This window comes from Pristis pectinata, chromosome 2, assembly GCF_009764475.1.
Source record: "Pristis pectinata isolate sPriPec2 chromosome 2, sPriPec2.1.pri, whole genome shotgun sequence".
In the NCBI taxonomy this organism is placed as follows: domain Eukaryota; kingdom Metazoa; phylum Chordata; class Chondrichthyes; order Rhinopristiformes; family Pristidae; genus Pristis; species Pristis pectinata.
In genome coordinates this window covers 61,848,531-61,863,932 of record NC_067406.1, presented here as the reverse complement: position 1 = coordinate 61,863,932, position 15,402 = coordinate 61,848,531, and the positions used below count along the sequence as shown (strand labels likewise).

Sequence of the window (15,402 nt, the reverse complement as noted above, 5' to 3'; positions counted from 1 at the left end):
GTGCATGTACACTGCCCCCTTTCCTGAAGTCAGTGACCAGCTCTTCTGTTTTATTGATATTGAGGGAAAGGTTGTTGTCATGACACCATTCCACTAAGCTCTCTATCTCCTTCCTGTACTCCGACTCATTGCTGTTTGAGATATGGCCTACAACAGTGGTATCATCTGCAAACTTGTAGATGGAGTTAGAGCAGAATCTGGCCACGCAGTCATGAGTGTATAGCATGGAGTGTTCATATCCCAGGATTATTCCTCGGAATGGAGCCCTTGAACCAAAGATATGCTGAGTGATAAACACAAATAGAACCTGACTTCTTGGGTAGAGGGTGCCTGGGAGTCAGAGTTCCTCCTTGTACAATGTTCCCCATCCTCTTCCATCTCCCAAAGCAGTTTCATGGAAATGTTAGCAAAGTTTTAATCAAATTCACTTTTCAAATATTTTTAATCAAAACCATGTTATTTTGTCAGCTGTAAAAATAAACAATTTGACACGACCTTCATACGCATTTTAGACTAATTCTTTACTTCATCATCAAATCATGCATTCTAGTGTACTAAAAATACTCACAATTCATCATGCTACTTACAGACTTTGCAGATAGGTTTGCATACGCATTTAGATCCAAGGCAAACTGTTTGGAAAAGGTGCCAAAAGATGAGAGATTCCATTTACCTGAAAGTACATTATTATTTTTATATTTATCAAATCCTAATATTATTTTGATTCAATGTATCTTTTACTTATGACAGCAATAGTTCTGGATCATATATGGAAATGAAACCAAGCAGAACAACATCTCCTCAAACCACCCAGGACAAAATCAGACTGCCAAGCAAGGGTAAGATGTCTGTGGTGATCTGGGTAGCACTGTAATCATGTCTTTGTTAAAATGAATAACAAACATTTACAATTTACTTTATCTAAACTGGGGGCAAGTTATATAGCAAAGTCAAAGGGGTGGCACAGTGGCACAGCTACTGGAAGCTGCTGCCTCACAGCTTCAGTGACTGGGGTTTAATTCTGACTTCTGGTGCTGTTTGTATGGAATTTGCATGTTCTTCCTGTGACTGCATTGGTTTTCTCCAAGTGCTCTGGTTTCTTCTCACATCCCTAAAACATGCATGATTTGTAGATTAATTAGCCACTGTAAATTGCCCCTTGTGTGCAGATGAGTGATAGAACTTGGAGAGGAGTTGATGGGAGTGTGAGGAGAATAAAATAAATTACAGTGGGATTATACTGAGTTGGACGGCACGATGTAATGGTGCATTTGATAGAAAGGAGGAGGGAATAGAGGAATTAGGAGAGTCAGGAAGGGAAGAATTAGTTTGAATTAGGAGAGATGCTTGTGGAAGCATTGTATAAACTTGTTTCTTTGCCGTGGATTTTGTGAAGTAATCACAATTTAAGGTAGAATATAAAGTTATCTTGCATGTCCTGTTTGCTCCTTTACTAAATAATTTGTTTAAAGCTAATGGCTGGAGCTGGATTTGTAGGCAGTGACATCTCTATCTCACCATTCTGAGTTCATCAGAAAAACTGGATTGGTAGAGACAACCTTTGTTAATGATGAATAGACTTTGCATTCTGTATATCATTGTGCAAGTACTTCCTATTATCTTGCTATATGATAAAAATCTGCATCACAGATAACATTATGAACAGGAGAAAATGTTAGATACTGCCTGTTCAAACATCAGATACTTTATTGTTTAGAATCATACGGTGATAAGGAAAACAACAATGAGGACACTGAAGACTATAACCTGGCCCTGGAGGTTGAAGATCTTCTCATCTTTTCCTATCAGGTGGCAAAAGGAATGAGCTTTCTCTCGTCTAAGAATGTAAGCTTAAAATTGCTAGTAAATTGCCATTTCAGATTTATTTTTGTTGATAATATTGTAACTAAATTATAAAATAAATTGTGCTTATTGTAAAATGTTTAAAATATATGTTTCATTTATTGCAGTGCATTCACAGAGACCTGGCAGCAAGAAATATTCTTCTAACAAATGGACGGATTGCAAAAATATGTGATTTTGGGCTGGCTAGAGACATTAGGAATGATTCCAACTACGTGGTGAAAGGCAATGTAAGTGATTCAGGAGCATTGACAGTTGGTGTCCACTCTACTGCCATTGGTCTGGTTCCTGCACTGCCTTTTCCTTAAATAGCTCCCAAAATTGAGGAAGCATTGTTTAAATCAGGGCCATGCAATGGAATCCATCTGCAATGGAAAACTGCAAAAATAACAACCGTCTACTGAAGAAGACATTTTGTCTGTTTTTACATCAAACATTACTTGCCAGTTGCTAGATTTATATTGTGAGTTGTGAACATGCACAGTAAAACAAGAAGTCAGCAGCCAGGCATTAAATTTACAGTAAAAATATGGCCAACAATTAATGACAAATACATGATCTCTGAAACAGAGAAGTTAGGGATGTCAAATAAAATCACATATCAATACTGGATCATCAGAGTTGCAGATGCATAGCGAATTCTGACTATCTAAGATTTAAACTCGCATCAACTCCTGACCAGTAAAGAGTTACATCTGCACTGGATCATCGGAGACTCAAATGCAAAATACCATTTTTTTCCACAAAGGCAATCAAATAATATTGTAATTGTACTTTTTCCATTTTATCGACCATTTGTTAGAAGCTGCATGCAAATAATCTCAGTCAGCCTGTCCTCCCATCCTTCTCACAGAAAGCTCTCTGCCTTATTCCAGACAGAGAAAACTTCTTTTAGATGTTCAGCATATCCAGAGCTCACGGAATAATTTGCACACACACATTTAACAGTGTACTAATTGATGGATGATTTGACAGTTGTTGTTTCATTACATTTTCTGCTGATAATCTTGGAAAAAGTGATTCCATACTCAGATTGACTAAATGAGGTGTATGATCATTGTTTTAATCCTAGGCTCGTCTTCCTGTGAAATGGATGGCGCCAGAGAGTATTTTTGACTGTGTCTACACCTTTGAGAGTGACGTCTGGTCTTATGGTATTTTGTTGTGGGAAATTTTCTCATTAGGTAATAGTTCTACCTTTTTAAAATAATGGTGATTACCTTAATTACATATGTCTGTACAAGCTTTAACATCATTTCATTTTAGGGAGCAGCCCTTACCCTGGCATTCCTGTGGACAGCAAGTACTACAAGATGATCAAGGAAGGTTACAGGATGCTCAGTCCTGAACTTGCATCTGCTGAGCTGTAAGTACAATGACTGGATTTTTTTTAAACTCGTTTTTTTTCTAACTGTTTTAGTTCCTATCCTTTTTTTTTGAGTGTAATGACTTACTCAGCCAATTGTTTAGAAACTGGCAAACATGTAACAGTAACTGTTATCCAGTCTTGAAAGAAAGCCAAAGTAAGTACATCTGTGATATGTAATTAGTTATTGTCAAGAATTTGTGTATTTGTTTGGGGAAAGGGAAGTTATGGGATTACGCATGACTTTTCACAAGTGAGAAGGATGTTCGTGATGACTTTTCTTGTGCCAAACAGTAGAGAGACTCTTCTCTAATTACTGCTATTGGACTTGTCTCTTTTCTTGAAGATAGCCACAATTACACTGGGTCTGCATTCTCTCCTTTTCCCAGATGAGGGAGAAGAGATCATAAATTCACAGCAGAAGGACTTCACCACCATGTTTTAGTACTTCAACAGGACCACCCAAGGACCCACCCTGTTGTGAGCCAAGGACAGAGAGAACTCATCAAGGGCAGTTTAAATTCATTGCAAAGGGCTTGGAATTTAAAAATAGCGAGGTTTTGTGGCAATTGTGGAGGGTGTTTGCGAGGCCTCACTCTGAATACTGTGTACAGTTTTGGTCCCTTTCCTAAAAAAAAGATATAGTAACATAGGAGGCAGTGCAAAGGAGATTCACTAGGGATGAGAGTGTTGTCATACCAAGAGAGACTAAATAGTCTGGGCCTATATTCCTTGGAGTTTAGAAGAATGAAGGGTGGCCTAATTCAAGCATATGATGCTGAAGGTAAAGGGGCTTGGCAGGGTAGAGATTGGGATGCTTTTATTAGTGGGAAAGTCTCGAACAAGGAACATAATGAAAAGATAGGAGACTGGTCATTTTGAACTGAGGTATGTAGAAATTTCTTTTCTCAAAGAGTGGTGAACCTCTGGAATTCTCTGCCCTGGTGGGAAGCTGGATCTTCAGAGGTATTTTAAGTGGAAGTGGATACATATTTGGCAGATTGCAGAATAGAGATGTATGGAGAAATCACACAGAAGAGAAACTGAGGCCAGCATAGATCAGCCATGATCATATTAAATGGTGGGGCAAGCTTGAAGGGCCTAATGGTGTTTTCTTGGGTTCACCTGTTCCTAAGGAACTTGTTTATCAGCTGATGGGTGACATTTTAAACCTCTTACTGGATTAGGGTAGTGCCAAGATTGTGATGGAAAGTGTGCTGCGAGAGTTGGACCATTCACATCAAAGACCAAGTTAATTTTGAGGAGATCCTTGATGTGCTCTTTCCAATGGGTGCTGACAGCCTCTCTGTTATTGGCTTTCAACAGGGTGGGTTGTTGGTTGCTTAGGTTGCAGATGGTCTGGAGAGTGCTGAAGAATCTAGATGTTGCTGGAGTCTTTCCATTCACCATCCATTCTTTAGGTCACAATTTATTTGTTGGACTTCAGCCTTCAGATGCTTATAAATCTGTTGATTTTCTCCCTTAAGTTCTGTTGGTGCTTCCTGTCTAAGAACACTTTGTGTTTATAATATGCTAGTACTTGGATCTCCTAGTCATTCTTATAAACAAGTCTTGGTAGTTTTTGGTGGAGAAACCAAGAATTTCTTAAGTGATGCTAATTACGTGTGTTAACTTCTGGTGGGGAGTTTGAATGTTATTGAGATTGATGGTAGGCAAGCGATCATAGAGTCATAGAATTATACGTTACAGAAATAGGTCCTTAGGCCCAACTCGTCCATGACAATCAAGGTGCCTTCTTAAGCTAGTACCATTTGCCTGCATTTATTCTTCTAAACCTTTTCTATCCATGAACCTCTCTGAATGTCTTTTAAATGTCTTATTTGTATTGACCTCTACTACTTCCTTTGGCAGCTTGTTCCATATACTCATCACCCTCTGTGTGAAAAACTTGCCCCTTAGGTCCCCTTTAAAATCTTTCTCCTCTCACCTTAAATGTATGCCCTCTAGGGGCAAGAGACTTGCATGAGTGGTGCATGAGACTTGATGTGCACTTGGTGAAGAGTGGGATTTGAGGTATATTTACTGACCTTGACCACGGTGTGGACGTTAACTTTATTGCAGTGCCATGGAACTTGACTTCTCACGTTCACCTCTGTTACCTCCTACTATTGATGCTTCACTGTGTTCCTGGAGAGCAGCTGCTCTCTGTGGGTAGATGACTTCTTTCTTTCTCACCACTTTGTTTAACTAAGCATCCAGGGCTATCAGAAAATGAGGTGTCCCTTCTTGTCCTTGTTTCCTTATGTCTTTTAGCAAGTTGCAAATAACTGTTGTGTGACTCCCACCACCACTTCCTCTTGAAGAGGTGCAGGTTGGCTTTAAGGTGAATTAGCCCAGCCATTCATGAAATTGAGCCCCTGGGTGGTAATCTAGCTGGTTGCTGAAATCATTATTAACAAGGTCACAGCTCAAATTTTCTTCCTTCCTACTCCAGGTCCACATGGTGGGGGTCAATTGTGCAAGGCCATCCCACCCTGATTTTCTTACCCCTGGATCCCTGTAGCTTTTGCATTTTCTTGGAAACCTTTTCATTGTTTGTTTCAAAGATCTTTTATAGAATGCAGGAAATTAAACATGAATGAAAAATTATGTTCTGTGCAAACAGTTATGTTTGATAAAATTGCTGTCTTTTATGTTTTTTTTCTTTTTCATATTGTTAATTGAGTAATATCTCATAGGTATGAAGTCATGAAAGCTTGCTGGGACTCTGACGCTTTAAGAAGACCTACGTTTGAACAAATAGTGGAAATGATTGAAGAGCAGCTCTCAGACACCTCTAAACATGTAAGCAGCTGAGTGAGTGGCCATGGCGGGTTGTGGCTACAATATGTGTGGGCAGATATGACCCAGAGTGGTTGGTTATTTCCTGAGTGTGGTAGCTGCTGGAATAGTTATATCTACCCACAGCCTGTTTGTGGATCTCTGCCATAAGCAGTAAACTAAAGTTACAATTTTAATTACTTAACCAAAAGCACCAATTCAAAGGGGAATTAAAAAAAGGAGTGAAAATTCACAGTCAACAAACAATTCCAAATTGCTACCACATAAAAAATGGTCTGAGTTCAAAGCCTCTGACAATAATAGTCCTTTCTAGACTCATGAATTACAAATGTATTAAAATTCATCTTGCTTTCAGTCAGTGCTTTCTGGATGAAGTCATGTAAATGTTGGCCCTGTAATAAATCTTGGCCTTACTGTTACATCACTTGTAGCACTTGAGACAAAGGCCCCAATCTGAATCTGAAGGTGGCTTCCGGAGGGTGTGGGAGAGGTGGGCTTGAATTCAAATGTCAATTTCCCAGGTCCAGTTTGGCAATCACATTTTAATTGGAGCAATTAACTTTTGAGTGTGCACTGAACATGGTGCATTCTAGTATAACATATATTCCCAGTTAAATTTCAAGTAACAATGTGCACATGGAAACTGGAGGTATTTGAAGTGACAGGTGATTGTGAAGCAAGGTTTCACTGGAATTGCTGCCAGGCATACACAGGAGGATGATGGAGGTGCTTTACCTCAGCAATCAGAGGAAGAAACCTAGGGTTCTTGCCAAGAAAATGTGGTTGGAGGTAGCAGGAGAGGAGAGCAACTGGAGCACTGGCCACAGGTGTTGGATGCAATGGAGGAAGAAACTGTGGACCAAGCCAATCAGGAAGAGTATGTATATTTGCTGAGGACTGCATCTTAAGAGTTCCCCTCACCACCCTTTGACTTTATGCCACATACTCTTCACTGCCACTCAGCTTTGAGAAGCAATTCTCTTCATTTATTGGTCACATGTACATTGAAACACAGTGAAATGCTTGTTTTTGCGTTACTGAGAATGTTCTGGGTGCGGCCCGCAGGTGTCACCACTCTTCTGGCCAACATAGCATGCCCACAACTTCCCAATCTGTATGTCTTTGGAATGTGGGAGGAAACCGGAGCACCTGGAGGAAACCCACGCAGTCACGGGGAGAATGTACAAACTCCTTACAGACAGTGGCAGAATTGAACCCTGGTCGCTGGCGCTGTAATAGCGTTATGCTAACCACTACATCACCTACTCACTTATGTATCCACTTTCGATGAACATAACAGTTCTTGTAGAATACACTGGATTTGTCTCCCGGTCTCCTTTCGTAAATGCACAGTCTCCACTGGGCAAAGGCCCGAACTTCACTCGGTTATGAGTCTGTTTTCCAACCACTGGAGGGAAAGAGAGCAGAACGCACAAGGGAGAAGGCATGGAGCTAGCATACCATACATAGGCTACCCAACAGATGCAGATCCTCTGGAGAAAAGGGCATATTTGGATCCACTCAGTCAGAGGTGAAAAGACAGGGAATTTGTGAAGCGACTGACAGTATTACCAATATCTGTGTCACTGATTCCCTGACTTTATTTCTCAAATGATTGAACCATGAGAACTATTCTTGGGGAATCTTTCCTTTAGAGACTACTCTTTAATGGGGCAAACACCTGCACTTTGATGGGTTCAGAGGAAGTTATCATTCAATGACTCACACCTTGGAAGTGAGCACAAGCAGATGGTGATAGCAGAAATGACAGAGGAGAGTTCATGTTGGGAGCCAGATAGGTGTAGGCTGGTGCACAAATATTTCTAGGCTCCGTTCAAAGGGTCACAGATGCTGGACACCGGTGACTGTTTTTGAGATTAAACTGATGGAGAAACATCAATGATTTGACAGCTACAGCAGTTATACCATGCACAATGTCCACAATAGCAGAGCACCTGAAGAATCCATTTCGATTGCTAGTGGATTGGTGCTGTTGGTAATTGCGAGAGCATCTGCTGTGGAAATGGCCACTTCAATGAAGCATCAAGTAAAGACTGTGATTGCCTTAACTGTTCAGGAGTATTCTGCCTCCTTAAGTAGGATGGCTGACACCTCACTCACAGTTTTTTTTATTGCATCATTCATCACTGGTTTGAATTGAGTGCTGGGAGTGATATGACAATAGTCCAGGAGAGCAGTAACATAGTAAAAGGGGAGATGAAAGTGGAGACTCCATTCAAAGCACTCCCACTTCTGAACTAGTGCACAGCATGCAATCTCATCTCCTGCTGTCAATGCACAGGTGGGGCAGTATTTTACACTGAGCCCATTGCTGTTCCAAAATCCACTGGCTGAAGACTGAAATCATTTTAGCAGTTATGGGTAGGAATCAGAGATGCTTGTCTCTACCTGAGCTGAGATCACACAGGATGCACTCCTATAGGAAGCTCCTGTGTATCACAGGCTGCCATGGAGTTGCTGCTGGAGGAAGGGGGAGTGGATTGGAGAGGGAGGGAGGAAATTGAAGGGGAAACAATTCTAGTTCACATTTACATCAATATTGGAGATCAGTCAAGATAAATAAAGTCATGTCCCAGTGGTAACACTTTAAATCAGCCTTCTGTGTGAAGGAGACAAATGTTTTTATTACAACTAATTTGTTTAATTGTAAGTTAACAATAAAGGTTGGGAACTTTTCATTCTTTTGTCAGTAAATCATAATGAGTGCCAAGTATGAGAATGAAGTAACACCAACCTTAGAATGAATTGTGACAAGACATGTTGGGTCCAGTTTCCTGGTGGGTGGACTGTCAGCAGGAACTGTCACACATACCTGAAATCACGCAGAATGCTTTCTTTGTGAAAATTATGCATAAAAAGGTACACATGTTTTATTGCAATCCAATTTCTAGAAAATAGTAATTCTCCAAGGATATCAACTAGAATTTTTTAACAAAAATGTTTTATTGTTAAACTTTCATTTTTTCTAATGCCACAGACATTGGTAAGACATTTCGATGTCTTGCTTATTATTGCGTCCCAAAGGCCAGCTCACCCTTTGATAGCTTAATGATGAATGTTGTTACATTGTGGAAGGTGGATGAGTGGTGGAAGAATTGTTTAGTGCAGATAAGGATAAGATATCTTTATTAGTCACATGTACATTGAAACACACAGTTAAATACATCTTTTCTTGCGTAGAGTGTTCTGGGGGCAGCCCCCAAGTGTCGACGACAGGAGAGGTTGGGTACTTTCAGCAATGGGAGCAGACTACAGGAATTTATTTATTATCTTGGGGAAACCTTTGCAAAAATTAAAACTTGCATCCCAGAGGCAGGTGATGGGTGCCGAAAATTTGCCCGTTTCTCTCATTTATGTTCAACTCATTCAAAAATGAGAATTGGGCTCCATGTTCCTCTTTCAGTTTCAATCCGCTCTGTTCTGCAATGTTTTGTGGGACACAAGAACATTAATATTATTTTGGATGAGTAGAAAAGGGTTGAGACCCTTCTTGAAAGGTCGAATGTCTGTGTCCCTCCATAGATGCTGCCTGACCTGCTGAGTTCCTCCAGTGCTTTGTGTGTTGCTTCAGATTCCAACATCTGCAGTCTCTTGTGTCTCCATTGTCCACAATTTTTTCCCTTGTTTCCCACAAACCATCCCTTGGGTCTGCTTCCTGGTATTAAAAGGTCTGGAATGATAGACTGCCACTGTACTAATGCATCATAAAACTGTCTGGAAATCTGATGTAGGGATCTGTGGGAACCTCTTCTGGTGATTGCATACTGCTGCATGATAATGATAGAATATCCCTTGTGGCTTTAAAAAAAAAGTCCCTCTTGAACTGGTTTCCCTTGGATTGCCACGTGTGTGCAGGAACCACAGACTCTTCCACAGATGCGAAAGCAGGTGCCTGACCGGGCAGATGGGTGGGTGGTTTGTCAGAGGGTGTGTCAGATTCGAGGTTCTCATTACCATCCCAAATGCTCTTTCTTGACTTTGAGAGGTCATGGATCAGGAATCACCAAGAGTTAGTGGGAATATTGCAATGTTTTAAGAAGGCTTTAAGAACATCCTTGAATATTTTCCTTTGTTCACTTGGTAATATCTTCCCATGACATAGCTTGGAATAGAGCGTCTGTGTTGGGAATCTGTCACTGGGCAGTGAATTACATGGTCTGCTCCAAATAGCCAACTGAGTCTAACTGGGGCCTCCAATACGAGGATGTTGGCCTGGGACACATCACTGATGTTGGTTCATTTGTCCTTCTAGTAAATTTGCAGGCTTTTGCAGTGATAACATTAATGGTATTTCTCTATTGCCATGAGGTGTCTGTTGTAGGCAGTCTAGGTGTCAGAAGCATATGGGGGGGCAAAAATCATTGCTTCCCAGTAGACCATGATTTTTTTTTTGGCCAAATCTAAGGTCTTGATCTTCAAACACCCTTTTACTTAATTGACAGGAGCTATGCTGGCGCATTAAAGGCAATGATGAATTTTGTCACTGATATCAGTCTTTACAAGAGATGGGAGCTGGTCCATATATTCCATTCTATTACTTATTTATAATTGAAGGGTGGTGTTGTACAACAGGGGCAATTGGTAGCACCTGGCCTTTCAGGTGTTTTGTGTAAGGCCCAGCCCCTCGCATCTTTGAGCATGTTCAGTGCAAGCATTGTCTCCACGTTGCAGCTTGACTACTGAGGTTGAGGTGATCTTCATTCTGGAGTGTGGTTATCATTAGTTGAATGGTTTCCCATTAGTTCTGGAGATTATCAAATTCTGCAGGAAGGCTGTTGGAGGTGAGGTGCAGCATTCTGCTGAGAAAGTTTGAGAAAACTTTTGGGGTTTCTCTGATGCTTCAGCGAGATAGGCCCTGTTGTGCCCGTTCAGTCAGGATCCCGACTTGCATGCCATCAAGAAGTAAATGTAAAATGGAGGCAGATTACTGTGGACAGGCTAATTTGAAGGAAGTGCTTCATAGTCCCTCCATGTTGATGGAAACAAAGGCTTTACTGAAGTTGAGAAATGCCGTGGTGCTCACTACATTTCTCTTGGAGATGTTGTGCAGTGAAGATCCCTGTGCCCCTAGATGAATGGAGTCCACACTGATTCGTGCAGCAGCTCTTCGGTCACTTGGTAGAAGTGATTGAGGAGAACCCTGGCAATGACTTTCCCTGCGGCAAATAGTAGGAAGATTCTTTTGTGGTTGCCAAATTACAATATGATTAGACAACCTAATCATTCTCTATTTACAAGGTCCTCAAGTAAACAATCACCAGTAACCATATATTCCACTACAAAATGCTGATAATTTGGGAATGGCACATAATTAACAATACCATTCAAACAAACCATAAGGATGCCTGATGTAGGGTAGAGGAACAAAGTGATTTTGGAGTACAAATGCATCCATCACTAAAAGTTCCTTTGCTGGTTAAAAGGAAGCAAACCAAGCACCAAGGTTTACTTCCAGAGGGATAACATTGAAAAGAGTGGAAGTTATGCTAAACATCTATCATGTCTTGATTAGACCACACTTAGAATAATGTGCACAGTTCTACTCATCTTGTTATATAAATGATATTAAGGCACTGGAAAGGGTCTTGCAAGAATGATACTAGAAAAGTTAGTGTACATATCCGATAAAAATGAACAGACTGTGTTTTATTTCTCTGAGGGATGATCTAATAGAGCCCCTTAAAATTATGAAAGGTTTTGATAGAGTGGATACAGAGAGAATGTTCCACAACTAAATCACCATGAAATCCAGTTGGGAATCTGAACGAATCTTCTTGAACCAAAGAGTAATAAGAATGCAGAACTCACTATCACAAGCCGTGGTTCAAACAAAAAGTACCATGCTACTTAAGAGGAAAGTGGAGAAGTATATGAGTGAGAAGGGACCAGAGGGTCATGTCAATGGATTTAAATGAGAAAAGAACAGAGGAAGCTTGAGTGGAGCATGGACTTCTTAGGATGTTAGAATGAATGGCCTGTTTTTGTGCTGTGCATCCTATGTAAATCTTTCATTATATTTAGCTGTTTTTATTCATGGAGATATTACATTCTGCTGCTTTGTGATTCTGATCAATAAGTACCCACTGGATTATTGGGGTATGAAATTCAGTACCTGTAATGAATAGAGAAAGACAGGTGAATTAAAATGTTAGCTCTTTGGCTCTCTTCCATTGCTTTCTGATGTAGATGTGAAGGGTGGAGGTCTCTGTAGTCCCTACAATTATATCTGCAGTCAAAGCAACAAGACTTGAACAAAGTATGCAATCTGAATTATCCATGTTTCAAATGTTTAAAAAAAGTCACATGCAGAAGTTATGCAAGTGGACTCTACAGGCTGATGATCCATGTCCATCCTTATTTTTACAGAAGTATTCCAACCTGGAGTCAAATTTCACCACTAGGCTTAAGTTGTCCAGCCACTCCTCGCGCCTTAATTCAGCTGGCAGCAGCAATGCATCGGACCAACCGCTACTTGTGAATGATGACGTGTTCTTCGAAGAGGAAAACAAACGAATGGGAATTTGACATTAAGCAAAGTCCAAATTACACATGTCCCGCTGAGACTAATATACAGAAAAAAAATGACAATGTATATTTTGCTAACACTTACACATAATTCATGTTGGAATCATAAATCTACTTGGAAACTACTATACTGTAGCCCTCCGTGTCAAAGTTACATGCATCAGAGTGATTGTTCATTGCAAGACTGCTTGCAGGGTGCTTTACAGACATGTTATGCAGCCTGATATTAAAAAGAAATGCCATGTCTTTTTTTGTTTTGAACTATATGCAATTATGTTTATCATTTATTTTGCTGCGACAAACACTTACAGCAAATCAAGATTCTGCTGAACTAGCTAATTTACCCAGCAAATAAAAAATAATCAGACTGAAATTATAAGAAGTGTGAAGGAACCAGCTTGCTCTTTAAGGGAGATCTGCACCAGCGATGGAATGGAACCCAAATGTCTCTTCCAGCCTTTCTTTTCTGCATGATATACAACTCTTTTGCTGAGTTGATTCCAGATGCAATAGTAGCATCATTTCAGCACTCAGTGTAACCATGTGTGTGGGAAAAAAAGCATGTGCCAAACTTCAGAAATGGCTTTTAATCCATATAATATTCAGAAGTAATCTTCATCAGTATTTTTGTTCTGCAGATGCAACCACATGTATATAGCATTGCTGTGAGTCCAACCTTCTTTTAGTTCATTGATAATATGCTGTTTTACTAAGCTGTCTAGATCCAGCACTGCTGTGTGAATATAATGTTCACACAACACATCTATTAAAAGGAAAGGCAAACAAGCTAAGTAAATAGAAATTAAGTACATTGGTTATTCTGTTACCTACTTACAGTCCTGCCTAGATAAGCACAAGTTGACACACAGGATATCCCACACCATCAAAACTTCATAATAAGCATGTTTGCTGATGTCCACAAAGGGTATTTGTATGAACAGCAGAAATTGCATTCTGAAGCACCTTTTATCAACTTTTCTGAAGCTAGTGTTGCTATGTTGACTGTCTTCCATTATGTTGTTATTGGTTAGTGAAGTTAGCTTGAATTCTAGTTAGCCAAACTTTTGTTTGGAATCAGTTATAAGTAATTAATTGGCTTGATTTTTGTTTATTCAGTAAGCTCTGTTGACTGTACAAAAAACTGTAACTAAATTTCAATAAGCTAAACTAAATGCAATAATTGCTCAAAAGGAAATTAACCAAAATACTTGCAAGTAGTGAAAAACTATGTTTGAAAATATTAATGTCATTGTATTATTTGTATTTGTTTAATGCATTACTAAATTCTAAATAGTGCGTTTTATTTACCCCTTGAGGTAAACTGCACCATAGAGTTGTAAACATTAGTCACATGAAAGGTCATTGCACTGATGCCTGACATACTTGAGTGTCATATTTCTATTTTTGGAAGAAAATAACAGTTAATCGACAACCTGATAAAATGAGATGTTATCCAAAATAATAGAAAAGATGTAATCACTTTTGTTTCTTGCTATTTAAATAAGTGGAAGTAAATGGACCTTGTAGAATTCTCTATCCATGTCCACGGTACCAGTTCTTGGATTAAATATGGTCAGTGTTTGGCATCCTTATTCCCTTGCACTTGCTTGAGATGCAAGAGAATTTTTGATGGCATGTTAAGTCTTAATTATTGCCTAGGAAACTGACCTGAAAAATCGAATAGATGCTCTGGTTTTGTTTAGGAGTCTGTTTAATGTTTAAAATGCTAACTAAAAATGCTTCCTGGTTTCTTTGTGAAATTTTTTTTAATGTCATTGGCTGCTCAGCCAGCTTGTTGACATCACTGGGCACCAGCACATGTTGGAAAAAGGAATCTTTCACCCTGTGGGAACTAGATTTCCTTGAGGCATGGTTTTCCTTCTCAGCTGGATGTGCCAATACTTTGTTGCCAATGCCAAATTCTATATCTTTATTCTAATCTTGATACTTATGGACGCAAGGGTAAAATGTCAGTGATGTTTATATTTACTGTTTATTGGACCTTCTTCAAGTAGAAGTGATGGTCGCCTACTTAAAAGATGCAAGACCACATGACAATAATGTTTGGAAAGCTGTGTTTTTGCTATGTATGTAGATTATTGTAAGTTGTACTTGTTGCAAGTATGCAAGTTGTCAGTGTAACGAAGAATAGCCCAGCAGTTTGGGCATACTAATGCCTGAAATGTCCCAGAAATATAAACCATGAGGCAACCCTGTTATTGGTCCTCAGGCCTCAATTCCACATAGCCAGCCAAGTGCTGGTGGTTACCAGGCAAAGTTCGACCAAAAGTTGGTCAGTGTTTATTTTTATTGTCATGTTACTGGAATATAGACATTTTATACAAGTTTCATTTTATTTTTTTTACAATACGACATTAATTGGGTGGTGTACAATGTTTAAATTTTCAGACAGCCTATGTTTCCAGAACATAGTCATAGTCCTTTTTTGTTGAACTTGTATCCCAGATCTGCTCCATTAGAGTTTTTTATTATGTTAATGAGACCTCAATATATTGTAAGTCCAGGAATTGTTTGTGAGGCAGTGATCGTTATTCTTTATGCTTACACTTGAAAATAAACTATTTTGCAGGACCTTGTTGTGTGAAATTCCTTATTTAAAATATAAAAGAATCCTGGTTATTTGTCCATATTATTGTATGTGATGGTTATTAGTTTATTGCAGCCCATTAGCTGTCAGAGTTCCCAGGTTATGAACCATGTTGGTTAATTTATTGCTGCATAAAGTTGAAATCTAATATCTTAATAGGTTTGCAGTTCAAGTTTTCTTTTCATTCATGAATTTGCATAAGAAATATTAGCTCCCA

At 39.4% G+C, this 15,402-nt stretch overlaps 1 protein-coding gene across 3 annotated transcripts in view; it reads left to right on the top strand.

Moving 5' to 3' along the window:
• Positions 1-15,161, top strand: part of LOC127584560 (mast/stem cell growth factor receptor Kit-like) — a 66,339-nt gene extending 51,178 nt beyond the window's left edge. For all 3 annotated transcript variants that reach the window (XM_052041336.1, XM_052041351.1, XM_052041343.1), the window contains exons 15-21: positions 751-839; positions 1,718-1,845; positions 1,971-2,093; positions 2,936-3,047; positions 3,130-3,229; positions 5,929-6,034; positions 12,419-15,161. In XM_052041336.1, the coding sequence (XP_051897296.1) occupies positions 751-839; positions 1,718-1,845; positions 1,971-2,093; positions 2,936-3,047; positions 3,130-3,229; positions 5,929-6,034; positions 12,419-12,577 (817 nt within the window). In that variant the 3' untranslated portion in view covers positions 12,578-15,161. The remainder of the gene's footprint in view (positions 1-750; positions 840-1,717; positions 1,846-1,970; positions 2,094-2,935; positions 3,048-3,129; positions 3,230-5,928; positions 6,035-12,418) is intronic.
• Positions 15,162-15,402: the final 241 nt, after the last annotated feature.